Consider the following 15,981-nt stretch of genomic DNA (forward strand, 5'->3'; position numbering starts at 1 on the left):
AAAACTTTGCTGTTTTCAACCTGTTGCAGAACCTCTTGCTTTTTAGGAAGCGTAGAAGCCATCCTCATGCCTATCTATCTCTTTGTCTCTACAGAGCAAGGGTCAGAAATTAGAACCCATCCCTCATCGAAGACTAAGAATGGTGACAAACACTATTGAAGAAAACTTCCCTTTGGGGACTGTGCAGTTTTTAATGGACTTTGTTTCACCCCAACATTACCCACCCAGAGAAATTGTGGCTCACATCGTCCAGAAAATCCTGCTCAGTGGCTCTGAGACTGTGGATGTCCTCAAGGAGGCCTACATGCTTCTCATGAAAATCCAACAGTATGAACCATTACAGTGGGTTGGCCAAGTCTTCTAGGGAACCTAGACTCAGGGCACAGCTTCCCTGTCTAAGCTTTGATTCAGCTGGCCTGGCAGCTTCCTTAAGAATGCTAATTGCAAGTAGCAAGGAACCTAATAAAACCTGCGTCAATTGCTAGCAAAAGAATGTAATGACTTATTTTCACTAGAAATCTGGGAATGCTATTTGATACTGTTTTCATAAATGGCTGCTTGGACCCAGTTTGCAACCCTGCCTTGGTTCTATAGTCCTTATCTTCAGATTTTTATAGTATTTTGGGTTAGAAAATCAACTTCAGTAATTACACAAGCCGAGTTGTATTATAATTGGGTTAACATGACAGGAGTCCATTTTTAGACATTCATAGTGAATTAAAGAATAGGATATTGTGATTGGCTCAACGAGTCACATGCTTCATGTAGTCCTGATAGGTATAGCTCTCTGGCAATGAGCTGGCCTCGACTGACATGCTGTGGTCCTGAAGGGTAGGTCAGGTTGCTTATGATAAGAAGAGGCTTTTTGTCCTGTCACCTTCCAGATCCTATCCTTTCTGTCACTAAAATCTCCAGAATTCTAATTGATGTCACTTGACTTTCAGGCTGCATCCAGCCAATGCCAAGACAGTGGAGTGGGACTGGAAACTGCTCACCTATGTCATGGAGGAAGAGGTAACATAAATTATAAGGACATATCTTTTGCAGAGGAATTTTGAATTTGTATTTGTGTGTGGGTTTGAATATAGGATGTACTTAGGAGCACTGTGGTGTGTGTGGAAGTCAGAAGACAATTACTTCTGCCTTTACCACTGACTGACCCATCTCACTGGTCCACAGAGGAAAATTTAACTACAAAGAAAAGTAACAAAAACAAAACTGTTAGTAATGTCTCTGTCATTATTTCCTGTTGATGGTCCTACCCTACCAAAAAATTAGTTTTAAACCATTCTGTCTCCCAACTCAAATACTCATGTATTCATGTCTTCTCTACTTGAGAGACCAAACTAAAAATATTATGAAAAGGGCCAGTGATACAGCTCATTGGTGGAGCACTTGCCTACCGTGCATGAGGTCTGAGAGTGCAATTCCAAATACATAATCTTGAGGTGCTAGTAAATAATTGGAGAAAGTTGTAAGTCATAGCTATGAAAAGGAGACGAACAATAATGTGAGTAACAATTCAAGAGATCTTAGGAATACATCAGTGGTTAGTGATAAGACAGCTGTGAACTAGCGCACAGGTGGAAGAGACTGCCGTAGCCAGGGAGGGGAAGCTTCACATTAGAGCACCAAAGAACTTTGCCACTCAGAAAGGCAATCTACTGGCCGAGCGGTGTGAACGAGTTCTACAGATGGTGAGTAGGTATCTGCTGAAACTCACTGTGTGAAACTGTCAACTACTACACTCTGGAACACAGTAGGCAAAATGTCTCAAGAAACGGCATGAACAAAAACAAAAGGTGGGAAGTTAGTAATCCAGGAAAAAAAAAATCCCACTTTCTATCTTTAGTGAACTCCAAGTTTAGCTGCCACATTCTGTCTGTACGTCCTAGGGTAATTCAACAAAGGAATTTCTACTTATATTCAACCAAACTCTGATTTTTAGGTATGAGGATGAAATAAAGATGTGGGCTGCAAAGATGGCTCAGTGGTTAAGAGCACTGGATGCTCTTGCAGAGGACCCAGGTTCATTTCTCAGTACCCACATGATGGCTCACATCTATCTGTGTGATGGTTTGAATACAAATGGCCCCCATGTGTTTGAATCCTTGGCCCCATGTGGCTTTGGTGGAGTAGATTTGGTCTTCTTGGAGAAAGTGGAGGCAGGCTTTAAGATCTTTTATGCTCAAGCTACACACAGTGTGACACACAGTCTCCTTCTACTGCCTGAGGATCTGGATGTAGAACTCTTAGCTCCTCCAGCACCAAGTCTGCCTACACGATGCCATGTTTGTCTGCTTGCTTAGGATGAAGCTGGTCCTCTTGAATCACATTTGCAGCAGCTTCAATTATTGCTTTTTAGGAGCAGAAAAGTCCTCATCCCTTTTCCTTTCAGAAGCTGGGAACTTTGGGGGGGTCTTTTATTTATTCTAATGTGGATCAGGCCTTCTTCTTCTTTTTAAAAAAGATTTATGCCAGGTGTGGTGGCGCACGCCTTTAATCCCAGCACTCGGGAGGCAGAGGCAGGTGGATTTCTGAGTTCGAGGCCAGCCTGGTCTACAGAGTGAGTTCCAGGACAGCCAGCTACACAGAGAAACCCTGTCTCGAAAAAAAACAAAAACAAAATAATAATAATAATAATAAATAATAATAATAAAAAAATAAAAAAGATTTATTTATTATTATATCTAAGTACACTGTAGCTGTCTTCAGATGCACCAGAAGAGGGCGTCAGATCTCATTACAGATGGTTGTGAGCCACCATGTGGTTGCTGGGATTTGAACTCAGGACCTTCGGAAAAGCAGTCGGTACTCTTAACTGCTGAGCCATCTCTCCAGCCCAGATCAGGCCTTCTTAATCCCCTTATCCCTTTCAGCACAAGATAGCTGACATTAACTTTCCTGGATGCTCCTCTTGTCAGACTGTACATTTGCACAGCTTCCTGCCTTGCTTGCCTGTCATCACTGTGGACTTGAATAAGAGAGATTACTAATAGCCACGACACAGAGTCAGTGTTGGGTTGTCTGGAAATATCTCCCAAGAAAATTAATACTTCTCATTTTAGCCTCAGGCAAATTCTTAGGACAAGGTCAGAAAGCAGCTATATTCGTTGCCAAAATATGACAAGAACATCCTCCAGCCTAGTTGCAAATATTGTTTCTCTCTGAAAATTCTTGAGTACAATGTCCCAAAGTCATTCACATTTATCTGGGAAAAAAAAACCCCAAACCCTCACAGTCACAGTCTGTCACAGTAGGGGAAGGTGTCTCTGCATGCACAAGGCCAGCAGAGTGTCAATCCAGGGGAGACAAGAAGGAAATTAAGTTCAGCACAACTCAGTAGCAGGGCTTGGGCTTGGTTCAAATTTTAAGAGTCTGACAGTTTATTTAGTACTTTATTTTAGGTATATTTAAGTACAGCACAATTTGGAAAACAGTTGATAATTAACTCCATCCCATATGCACAACAAACTTTTAAGACATGGTCACATCAAAAGTCTTATACAGTACACATGACTTACGGTTCAGGGGTTGGAATCCATGATGGTGGAGCATGGGCTTACATCTTGATCCATAGGCAGAAGACAGAGAATGGGAATGGTGGGAACTTTTGGAAACCTCAGAGTCCTCCCGCAGTTACAGGCCTCCTCCAAGAAGGAAGTGACACACCCACTCCTAATCCTTCATAACAGCACCAACTGGGGGCCAAATACTCAGGAGCCTGAGGCTTATAGGGAACATAGCATCCAAACTTACCACACAACAAAAGTCAGGCTTGTGAGAGCTCCCGAGACCAGAGTCGCTACAGAGTAGTCTAACATGACCATAAAGGTTCTCCATCGGGGGCTGGTGAGATGGCTCAGTGGGTAAGAGCACCCAACTGCTCTTCCGAAGGTCCTGAGTTCAGGTCCTAGCAACCACATGATGGCTCACAACCATCCATGAGGAGATCTGACTCCCTCTTCTGGAGTGTCTGAGGACAGCTACAGTGTACTTGCATATAATAAATAATAAATCTTTAAAAAAAAAAAAAAAGGGTTCTCCATCTACAGAGGTAGAAATTCTGTAGTATCTGCCATGCTCAGGTGCTTCCCCTCACTCAGTGTAACCAACTCCACCCAGAGAGAAACCACTCCTTCCTCAATTCCTTCCTAGAGGCAGCTTTACCATACTCAGTGTGTCTGGAGATTGCTGAAGAGATTAGTTTTTGCCCTGCCTGTGTCAGAGCACAGGCATAGTCTCATGTGTTACAACTACTGAAAGTGCATGCAATTCCATATGCAAGTAGCAGGGAAAGCAAGGGATTATGAGCTTTGAGAAAAAACAGGAACAAGTCATTTGGGGCAATTAAAGAAAGTATAGTACATAGAGGCTAGCAAGAGAGTTCATTGAGGCTGGGCAGTGGTGGCGCACGCCTTTGATCTCAGCACTTGCCTTACTTAAGGCAGAGGCAGGTGGATTTCTGAGTTCAAGGCCAGCCTGGTCTACAAAGTGAGTTCCAGGACAGCCAGGGCTATACAGAGAAACCCTGTCTTGAAAAAACAAACAAACAAGTTCATTGTGTAAAAGCAAGTGTGACATCGTGAGTTTGATTCCCAGACCTGTGTCACACAGCTCCTGGTGTTGCAAGTCTGCAATCCCAGAACTGCTGCCGGGAGCAGTGAGTTGAGAATGGAGACAAGGAGTCCCCCAGGAGATCGGAGGCTAGGGATCCTGGAGTAAACACTTAAGACAGGTGAACAAGTGGAGGAGAGAAAGGACTTTCAGCACTTATTCTCTGGCATTTAACTGTCACATATAAGACACAGCATGCTATATATATATATATATATACATACATACATACATTTAAAGGTATGGTAGATGAGGACTAGCATGGTGGCCCACCAGGTAAAGAAACTCTGTGTCAAGCCTGACAGCTGAGTTTAAGCCCTTGGACTCAGGTGGCAGAAGGAGAGAACTGACTTCCATGAGTTGTCCGCACACTTGTGTGTACACATGTGCATGTTCACAAACATATGGACACATACCCAAATAAATAAACAAACATGATAAATAGTTAAATGAAAAGTTTTGGCTTGCTTTGCTTTGGATGGTTGGTTTGTTTTGAGACAAAACAACCATCACTGTGTACCCTGGCTGTCTCGGAACTCACTCTGTAGACCAGGCTGATCTCAAACTTGGAAATCTTCCTGCCTTTGCTTCATGAGTGCTTTGGCTAAAGGTGTACATCACCACCATTCAGCACAAAAGTTTGGGTTTTTGTTTTTAAGTATAGTGCATAGTGCTGGGCAGATGGCTCAACAGGTAAGGAGTACTTACTGTGAAAGCTAACACAAACTAGCTAGCAGGGGACCTGATCTCAGATCTCCAGCATCCATGTAAAAAGGTGGGTGTCTCTGTAACCCTGCACTGTGCGGGCAGAGACAAGAGGATTGCTGGGCCTCAAATGCCATTTAAGTGAGAGACATGTCTCAAAGGGATAAGAAAATGGTAAAGCAAGACACCTGCTGTTCTCTGGTCTACAAACACACACACACACACACACACACACACACACACACACACACCAGAATAAGAACAGCACGTGCACATGTCTAAAGTGGACTTTACTAGAAAAAGGGCGAGGGTTCCAGAATTTCCTGTAAATGTAACTTTTCTTCTTCTGTTGAAATTGTTATCTTCAAAGCGTGCTGCTTTTGTCTGCTAACCTAGGCCAAGTTCTAGAAGCTCCTAGCCTCCGTACAATCTGATCTAGGTCTAGAATGTTTTCAGCCTCTGAGACTTACTGCTGAATAAGCTCTCCCTTTCTAGTTCTGAATTCTAACTGGCTGGTTCAACTCAGTTGTTCTGACTCAAACTCTCCAAACTGACTGAATCTAACTACTCTTCCCCCCCCCCCCCTTTCTATCCTGACTGTCCTGGTAAAACTGCCTCTTTTTCCCCCTCTTTTCTGTGGTGCTCCCATAAGTAGCCTCTTTTTTCCTGTCTGTTCTTGTGAGAGCTGGGCGTATCCTATCCTGTCCGATCTCTGATTAGTCACTTTGTCTGCCTTCAAATATGGGTGCTTCCTTCTACAAAGTAATGTTGCATTCATTGTTTTGGATTAAGTGTGTGTCTGCATTCCAGCCAGAGGGATTAAAGGTGAGTGCTAAGGGCTAAGTCATACCACAACTAGAAACAGGGTTTTTGTTTTTGTTTTTGTTTTTTCAGTAAATAACAAAATCTCAGGGTTCACATTCTGATCAAATAGCCTGCAATAATTTCAAGCCACGCTGATTGCCAAATGTCTTACCCTAAATAAATTCAATCGTACATACTAGAAAAGGTACTTTCTTCAGATAACTAATTCTCAAAAAAAGGTTTCTACCCGAGCTCATTCTCCAAAAAAATAAATATAAAGCCTTCAGTTAGATGAAGAAAAAGGAACAAAATATTTAAATAAATAAGATGAAAAGGGAGCTAGCACAGTTGCCCCCAGGGAAACATAAGAATTCATTATAGAGATTAGTTTGAACAACCATATGCCAAAAAGAGAGAAAAAAAGTGATCCCAAAAGAAATGGATAGGTGGGAGCTTAGCGCAGCCTGTGGACCGCCAGCAAATGGATGCTCTAAGCCGGTTTAAAAGAGAAGAAATGGATCCATTTCTTATCTTCCTATAAGTCAATCATGAATAAAATATAACTACCACCACCTCCTGTGATCCTAAAAATGCTCATGTGTTAAAGGCTTTTTAGTGAAAAAAAAAACACAGAAATATAAGAAAGCATTTTGGTTTTAATCCCAGGTATGGGGATGTGGGGCTGCTTTGAACTGTGTACAGCAGCTGACAATGGCTGCACATAGCTTTTTGTGATTGTGTGAAGTTTGGAATTCTGGCAAATTTTAGAGGGTATGTGAATGCAAGCCCTCCCCCACTCCCACCCCCACCCTAGAGGCAGGGTGGGTGGTCTTGGGGGGGGTGCGCGGCAGGGTTTTGTTGCTGTTTGTTAGTAGTCAGAGAAGTTTGTTAGTGCTCAAAGAAGAAACAAAAGGAAAGAAATTGGATTCAAGGCTATTCCCCCACCCCCAATCCTTCTTTCTCTCCTATCTAGTGATGGGGTAAAGCCGGGAGGGGGAGGACAAGAACCTACAAAGTAGCAAAGACCTGCTAGGAGGTTTTGTTCCTAGCTTGTGCATTTGGTCCTTAAATGGTGACTAAATAGAGGGCAGTGGTGGTGCACAGGTGGTGCACGGGAGGCAGAGGCAGGTGATCTGATATGAGGCCGCTCTGGTCTACAGAAAGAGTTCCAGGACACTGAGGGTTATCTTGGAAAAACAAATGAAAACAACAACAAAGTAACAGACAGGGCTTTTAGTCCGTTAGCTGGCTTATGGTTGATGGTATTAGGGAGGTTGGTACTGGCTTGAGGACTTTGGATGCTAGAAGCATTCTAGGACACTCCTTGGAAGAATGAATCTTCTCCCACTGGGAGGTGGTCCTTTGGCCATGATGTTTTTTCCTTGCCAAGAACTGAAAGCCAAGAAAAGCAAGAGGAAAGAAAGTAGCCAGCCGGGCGTGGTGGCACACACCTTTAATCCCAGCACTTGGGAGGCAGAGGCAGGCGGATTTCTGAGTTGAGGCCAGCCTGGTCTACAGAGTGAGTTCCAGGACAGCCAGGGCTGCACAGAGAAACCCTGTCTCGAAAAACCAAAAAAAAAAAAAAAAAAAAAAAGGGAAAAGAAAGTAGCCATTACTGGGGGTGGAAGGGTGAGACAGGAACAGCCACTGTTGATCAGTTTTGCAGGGTGAAAGCTTTTGTAGCCTTGTGCATGACTCTGAGTAAGCACAGTGACTAATACTATATCAGACTGTTCCTCACAGTGACCAATACTGTATCAGACTGTTCCTCACAGTGACCAATACTATATCAGACTGTTCCTCACAGTGACCAATACTATATCAGACTGTTCCTCACAGTGACCAATACTGTATCAGACTGTTCTTCACAGTGACCAATACTATATCAGACTGTTCCTCACAGCACAGTGACTAATACTATATCAGACTGTTCCTCACAGCACAGTGACTAATACTATATCAGACTGTTCCTCACAGTGACCAATACTATATCGGACTGTTCCTCACAGTGACCAATACTATATCAGACTGTTCCTCACAGTGACCAATACTATATCAGACTGTTCCTCACAGTGACTAATACTATATCAGACTGTTCCTCACAGTGACTAATACTGAAAGAATTTAAAAAGACAGATTTATCTGAGCTCTTGGTTTCAGAGAGTTCAGTCCATGGTTGGCTCTGTTCCAAAATGTAGTGAGGTGAGCATCCCAGCAGAAGAGTATGGTGGTGAGGAAAAGTGGCTCACTTAATAATATTCAAAAAGGGAGAAAAGGGGGACTAGGACAAGCAATATCCCTCTACAAGCACGCACCCTTTACAGGCATGCTCCCAGGGACCTGGTTCATCTGCCTAGGCCCCATCTCCTAAAGGTTTCAAAGCTTCTAAAATAACACCGGCTGAGGACTACTCCTTCAAAACATGAACCTGCGGAGGATATACATCCAAACTATTAACACTATTTTTAAATGGCTACAATCGAAATTTAATATAGTTTGTATTTTACCACAGATTTTTAGGCAAGAATGTGAAGAAATAAGTCCAATTCATTGCTGGTGAGATTGTAAATGGTACAGCCACCTCGGAAAACAGTTGGTAGTTTTTATTGCCATGACTCAAAATACCTGTTGTCTGCCAGAAATCTCTCTCTGATACAGATAAACGTGCTGCCGCATGGCAGCCCACACTTCCCTGTCATCCAAGGGACTGAAAAGCAACCCTGACTTCTTATTCTTTTTTCCACAGGGACAAACTCTGCCTGGACGAGTTCTCTTTCTACGCTACGTAGTGCAAACCCTGGAAGATGACTTCCAGCAGATCTTGAGGAGACAGCGGCAGCACCTACAGCAATCCATTGCAAACACTGTTCTGTCATGTGACAAACAGCCTCACAATGTCAGGTAATGAGATACTAGAGCTCTGGTATGAGAGAATAGAGATTCTAGTTGTAACAAGTAAAGCCCAGTGTGTCAGTGTGTCAGCTGATGGTCACTGGCACCTGTGAGAAGACAAGTGACAGAGAGAGAGAGGACTTATTTAAGTTCACAGATTCAGAGACTTCGGTCTTCATGGCAGAAGCAGCCAGGAAGCAAAGGAACTAAGAGGATAGGGGCAAAGCAGTGAACAGCCCCAAGGCCACATGCCAGTGAGCCACTTCTCCAGCCAGGCCCTTCCACTGTCTTACTATCTCAGTTACCTATTCAGGCTTTGTATGGCAGTAGATTGGACCATTCCTTAGAGAAAAGTTGGATGCTTATGAGGCCTGATTATTTTAGGAAGTCCTCTCTCAGACACGGGCCTGCTAGGTGCTTCTCAGTTGCTCTAGATAAACCCAGAGACTAAGGGGATGAGATCTTTCTTATTACTAAATACCATGAGTGGGGTAACTCCCAACACTGTGGAGAATCACAGGAAACTTCTCTGAATTGACCATGTGGACTCCTGAGTAACAAGGAGTATTCCTTATTCCAAAGAATATATATATATATAAAGGAAGAATTTTGAGAAGTCATGTTTGAAAATACCTTTCTTCCTCTCATGTTTTGACTAATAAGTAGGTAAATATTCTTAGTTTAGTTTACATATTTAAGAATAACTTTTATGCAAAGCTTTGAAGAAATTGTCTTCTAGCTGCCAGAAGTGCTGTTACGAATGAGCAGCAGTGCTGGAGAGAAGGCTCAGTGGTCGGGAGCCCCGGCCGCTATAGCTGTCATCCACTACTTTGTGGCGCACGCCTTTAATCCCAGCACTGGGGAGGCAGAGGCAAGCCGATTTCTGAGTTCAAGGCCAGCCTGGTCTACAGAATTCCAGGATAGTCAGGGCTACACAGAGAAACCCTGTCTCGGGGGAAAAACAATGTCTGTACCCACACATTTCTTATCTTTTCTAATTGTCTTCTAATTTTGTCCATACCACCTGTTTTTCCTGTTAATTGCCTTTGGCAAGGGGGTAGGGTTTGGTTGTTTGGGTCTTTATTTGTTTTTGGTTTTTGAGACATGGTTTCTCTGTGTAGCCCTGGCTGTCCTGGAATTCACTTTGTAGACCAGGCTGCCCTCAAACTAACAAGATCTAACCTGCCCCTGCTTCTGATTGTTGGGATTAAAGCCGAGTGCCACCATATCCAGGTCTGTTCTTTACACTTTTATTTTCTCTAGGGTTAACGGTGGTTTGTGGGGGAGGAATAATTCAGTGTATGTATTCAATGCCACTTTTTTCTTAATCTTGATTACTTAAGCAATTAGTAATCATCAAAATAAATATTAACCATATGAGATGTTTTTGCCTTCCTGATAGAGCCTAAGGCCTAGATAAAGGATGACTGCAGTGCACATCCTCTGAACCCCGGTTCTTTTTTTTTTTTTTTAACATTTATTTATTATTATATGTAAGTACACGATAGCTGTCTTCAGACATACCAGAAGAAGGTGTCAGATCTCATTACAGATGGTTGTGAGCTACCATGTGGGTGCTGGGATTTGAACTCAGGACCTCCAGAAGAGCAGTCGGGCACTCTTAACCGCTTTAATAGATGATGCATGGTGACAGAGAGCCAGTGAAGACCTATGGTCAGCTAGTCCCGCTTCCCACCTGGCTAGGAAGTGGCACTGGTCAGAAAGTCATCTTTGCCTTCCAGGGCTGCTTTCCATATTGTATTTATAGGAGCCAGTTGTGATTGGCCAGTATTTGGGTTAGTAAAGCACTTGATGTTGTTTCCAGAGACAGGCAGACCTTGGGGGCTCTGCCCCTAATGAATGTGTTAATTCCTTGATGAATTCACAATACACATTATTTGGAGGTGTTGGACTAATTAGATGGGGTAGGTCAACGGGGTGGGGCTAACCCGATGCTATAGCACACACTGGCCACTTTCTACACTCCCATTTCTCTTGGTTTTTAATCCACCAAGAAGTAAAAGAGCCTCTGCCATAGGCTTCCAGATGCTGTACCTGACAGCACAGCCCAGGCAGCCACTGACCACTGAAAGTTTGAGCTGAGATAAATCATCCTCCCTCAAAGTATTCTGCCAGGTGTCTGCGACAACAAGAATAAAATGTTACTAATCTGTACCTTCATGGAAAATGCTGAGGTTCAACCCACTGGTAGAATGCCTGATAGGCATTCCCACGGTCCTAGGCTCAAGTACCCAGTACCACGGAAGGAGAAGAAAAAAACATGTTGATATTCCAGTCAGCTTTTATAACCATGCTGCTCTTTGTTAGACTTGCTTAAATACTGAACATAACCCCAAGGTCCTCTTGGTTGCCTTTGGAGGAAGCTCCTGGTCTGGGAGACCAGTGTAAGCAGGTCTGAATGCTGTAGGCACAACAGCTGTGTACAACTTCCTTTTTTATCTCTTCTTTATTCCAGAGATGTTATTAAGTGGCTGGTCAAAGCAGTGACTGAAAATGAATTAACTCCACCCCAAGATGAGACTCAGACCTCTCCAAGAACAGGAGTCTTGAAAACTAGCAGTGACCATCTGTCTCCCCGGCCTAACCAGAACAAGAACACCAATCAACTGTAAGGAGCAAGCAAAGAATTGTCTCCAGGGCTTTGAGGATTTGGTATCTAGCAAATAGGACTGTCCTAAGAACAGATTGCTCCAAATTACCAACTATTGTAACATAGACTTTTTCTCAAAAAAAAAAAAAAAAAAAAAAGGAAAAGAAAAAAGGACTTATCTAGGTTAGGAGTGTAATTTTGTAGAATTCGTGTGTGGCATACACTAGGACCTACATTCCATCCACAGAAAAGAAGGGGCTCTCACTGCTAACCTTCCACCTTTGGGTTCTGATCAGAAAGGGTCCCCTCTTTCTAGCTCCCTTTTGTGGATACTAACCCAAGTCCAGAGCCTGCTCTGCCGGACATTGCTTCCTCTAAAGACACCCATCCCACGTAGCCATTCAGACTTGCACTGAGGAGCAGTCCTGCCCCTTGAGACTTGTAACTCTGATCCATCTCCTACCTCCTAGCTGCTGAGACCTCCAGCTCTGTTGTCTTCTTTTAAACACTAATGAAATTGACTTGATCAACTTGAACAGAGCCGGTATAGCAGCTCACAGGTGTCTTCATCGAAGTCAGAAGCTGGCCTGCCCTGTTCTGTTATCTGGTCACTGTCTGCAGTTTCTCTGAAAACAACACACTTCCACCATATAATATGTGCTTAAGTGAGTGCTGTCAAGCCAAGCTTACCCTTCTGAAGTGTTGCTTAGCCTCCCAGTGCTGTGTCTGCCTCTCTCCCATATTTGTGTCTGATGGGAGAGAAGGTGAGGTCTACCACTGGAAATTCTGAGGCTAGTCTTAGTAAGAAACCACTAATAGGACATATACATGATGAGGCTGGAGAGATGGCTTAGCAGTGAGAGTACCGACTGCTCTTCCAGAGGAACTTGGTTCCCAGCACCCACACAGCAGCTCCGAACCATCTGTAACTCCATTTGCAGGAGATCTAGGGCCTTTGTTGGTCTGTGACAGCACCAGGCATGCACATGAAGCATAGAAGTATTTAATATGTTAAAAAAAAAAAGTAATTGAAATGTCTTCTATAACAAAGAGAATAATGTTAGTCACCTTAGACCTGTTTTTTCATTTCCCAAATAGAGAAGTTACAGCGTCTTTACAGTTCTCTAGACCCTTAGGATTATATTGTTCTGTTTTAATTTAAGAGTATCTTGCTCATGTAGCTCACCCTCAAATTCTAGAAGTTTCACATATGAGCTGGCAGAGAGAATCAGAAGGATGGACTACTAAGCGGGAATGAGCTAAGGGCTGGGTACTCTCCTTGGCCTGTGTATTGTGAGGACCTTGTAATGGTCTCTGTTCTGTTGTTGTTGTTGTTGTTGTTGTTCACTTTTTTGTTGTTTGTTTTAAGATAAAATCTCAACGGTAACTCTAACTGGCCTGAAACTCAGTACATAGATCAGGCTGGCCTGCCTGTCTCTACCTTCTGAGTGCCAGAATTAAAGGTGTGTACCTGCACACCCAGTTGTCTCTGTGCTTGGCATACTCTTGTGGGGACCTTCTCCAGCTTCAGGAAAGCCTCTCTCCATGTCTTCCTACTCATGTGTCTCCTGTGTTCTGGATCCAGGATTGTGTGTCAGCTTCAGAGGATGTTGTCCATCGCTGTAGAGGTGGACAGGACTCCAACCTGCAGCTCCAATAAAATAGCGGAGATGATGTTTGGGTTTGTGCTGGATATCCCTGAGAGGAGCCAGAGGTGAGTGTAGTTTGAGCATTTGTTTCAGTTGTGTCTGATTTCTCTATTAAAAAGAGAACTAAGCCAGGTAGTGGTGCACGCCTTTAATTGCAGCACTTAGGAGGCAGAGGCAAGCAGATCTCTGTGAGTTTGAAACCAGCCTGGTCTACAGAGTAAGTTTCAGGACCACCAGGACAACACAAAGGAACCCTGTATGAAAAAAAAAAAAGAGAGAGAGAGAGAGAACTAAAGTCATTTATTTTTAAATTAACTTTTTAATCTCTGCCTCCTAGAAACAGAATTTCAAGAGAAAAATGCCAGGTGCTAGACTGGCATCCAGGAAGCAAATGAGGTATGGAGTTGGTGATGGGAGCCAAAAGCTGCTGGCTTCTGGCAATTTCCTCATGGAGATAGCAGCGGGAGATTTAAAAAAGCAGCTTAGTTACTTGGGCTCTTTTTTCTCTTACTCAAGTGCCCCTTGACAGCCAGGCAAGAGGCTCAGAGTTCCTTACCACTTCGTGAGCCAGAGAGAAAAAGAAAGGAAGAAAGTGAAGGGGACACACATATACACATATATACAGACTGTATTAGTCAGGGTTCTCTAGAGTCACAGAACTTATGGATAGTCTCTATATAGTAAAGGAATTTATTGATGACTTACAGTTTGCAGTCCAATTCCCAACAATGGTTCAGTAATAGCTGTGAATGGAAGTCCAAGGATATAGCAGTTACTCAGTCCCACAGGGCAAGCAGGCAAAGGAGCGAGAGCACAACTCCCTCCTTCCAATGTCCTTATATGTTCTCCAGCAGAAGGTCTAGCCCAGATTAAAGGTTTGTGCCACCATACCTTTAATCCCAGATGACCTTGAACTCTGAGATCTCCCTGTCTTTAAGATCTCCATACCAAGATCCAGGTCAGAAACTTCTATCTCCCAGCCTCCAGATTAGGGTCACTGGTGACCCTTCCAATTCTGGATTGTAGTTCATTCCAAATATAGTCAAGTTGACAACCAGGAATAGCCACTACACACACACACACACACACACACACACACACACACTCACTCCCTCTGGCCTATCCTGACCACCTGTATCATCAGTTTCACAACTGCACATGCATATTTATATACATATACATATAACTACATATATATTTATGTGCATACATATAGACAGACAGATATGCATACATTTGGTGGACGGAGCACAGCTCCAAAAGCCACACTTTATTTCTTCTCTCGGCCTTTTTATTCCCTCTTAGACAAAAGTTCTTTATAAAATTACCTCATACATAAAATGTTCCACCATAAAAGGGGAGTCACAGAAGGATGTCCATAGTAAGTTGAAAGCAGTGTTTCATTCTTTAAGTTCATTATAAGTTCACAGCAACAGTTTCACATGCCCTGGCTTTATAGTGCACATGCTTAGCATCATCCGTGGACCTGACCTAGATCGAATAGTTTCCTTGATTACAAATTTGTCCCAAAGCTGTATCTATTCTGTGTAACGTCTGAAAGCTCACTGCATCCCTTATTCTGTAGCCTCTGCTTACCAGTCTATGAGGAGGGGGCACATTCTATTCTCCATCCTAACTTTATTACATCTGTGAAAACAACTAAAATCATCTCCTTAAACTTTCTTCCTAAAATTATTTTAGCCAAATGAGGAACTCTATAAAGTAATTCATCTAAACAGCATTAATTCATGAAAGGTCATCTTCATGTTGATCTGCAGGAAATTGCCCAGTAGGGTAGGCTGATGTCCAGGAATCACTAGGCTATGTGATAGTGGCAGGAAAGGCACATCAGCAGTGAGAAGCAGTCCTGGGAGGAAGTCTCTGGGCTGTGCCTCTCCAGAGTGCACCCATCACAGCCATGCAAGCCGGGGGGCCATCTCCAGGAAATTCACTCATAGCCTTTCATAGATGGCTTCTCTTAGGAAAAAACACACAAACTATAATCAAAAGGGGAAGAAAAGGGTAGGGAGATGTCTTTGGTGAGTAATAGCTGTGTAGTCAAGGCATAATTTCTTGACACCATCAGATCCAAACTCTCCCTACCATGTCAACTTGATTAAGAAGTCATCCTTCAAGTTTAGACTTGGAGTAGACAAAAACAATATAAATAAAAACTAAGATCTTTCTCAGAAGGGACAAACTGTCCACCCACCCAAATTATACTAGAAGATACATAAAGTAACCTTTACTTCTATTCATTATTAATTCAGGTATTATCTTCAATATTACTTTTTTACAGTTACATTACACAAGTTTATATAGATAGTATTCATGAGTACTGAAAAATAACTGGCCTGGCTTGTTGGTGGTATATAAAATCTTACAAACTTGGCAAGCTGGCTCAGTGGTAAAGGTGCCTACTGCTAAGCCTGACAGTCTGAGGTCAGTTACTGGCACCCACATGGTGGAAGGAAAAACCTAATTCCCACAGGTGTCTTGACATGAACAGAGACATACATGCAGGCAAAATTGGTAATAAAAAATGTAAAGAAAGAATCAACATGGAAAATTGTTTTAAAAAATAAAATCTTGCAAACTTGTTAAATTTGGCTATTCTAATAGAATTTGTTTTTTTCGTAGTTTTCTTTGCCCTTTCTACATACACCATCAAGTTGTCTGCAGTGGTATTTGACATCCTACTTT

At 42.9% G+C, this 15,981-nt stretch overlaps 1 protein-coding gene across 8 annotated transcripts in view; it reads left to right on the forward strand.

The window, feature by feature from the left end:
• The window catches only part of Simc1 (SUMO-interacting motifs containing 1), a 47,552-nt gene that overhangs the window by 24,471 nt on the left and 7,100 nt on the right, over positions 1 to 15,981 (forward strand). For 4 of the 8 annotated variants that reach the window (XM_011244528.1, XM_011244529.1, XM_011244530.1 and 1 more), the window contains 5 exons: positions 95 to 342; positions 945 to 1,014; positions 8,873 to 9,027; positions 11,495 to 11,647; positions 13,215 to 13,343. In XM_011244528.1, the coding sequence (XP_011242830.1) occupies positions 95 to 342; positions 945 to 1,014; positions 8,873 to 9,027; positions 11,495 to 11,647; positions 13,215 to 13,343 (755 nt within the window). The remainder of the gene's footprint in view (positions 1 to 94; positions 343 to 944; positions 1,015 to 8,872; positions 9,028 to 11,494; positions 11,648 to 13,214; positions 13,344 to 15,981) is intronic. The other 4 variants (XM_017315526.2, XM_030247295.1, XM_030247294.1 and 1 more) reach the window with 2 other exon arrangements.

This window comes from Mus musculus, chromosome 13 (assembly GCF_000001635.26).
Source record: "Mus musculus strain C57BL/6J chromosome 13, GRCm38.p6 C57BL/6J".
NCBI lineage: Eukaryota > Metazoa > Chordata > Mammalia > Rodentia > Muridae > Mus > Mus musculus.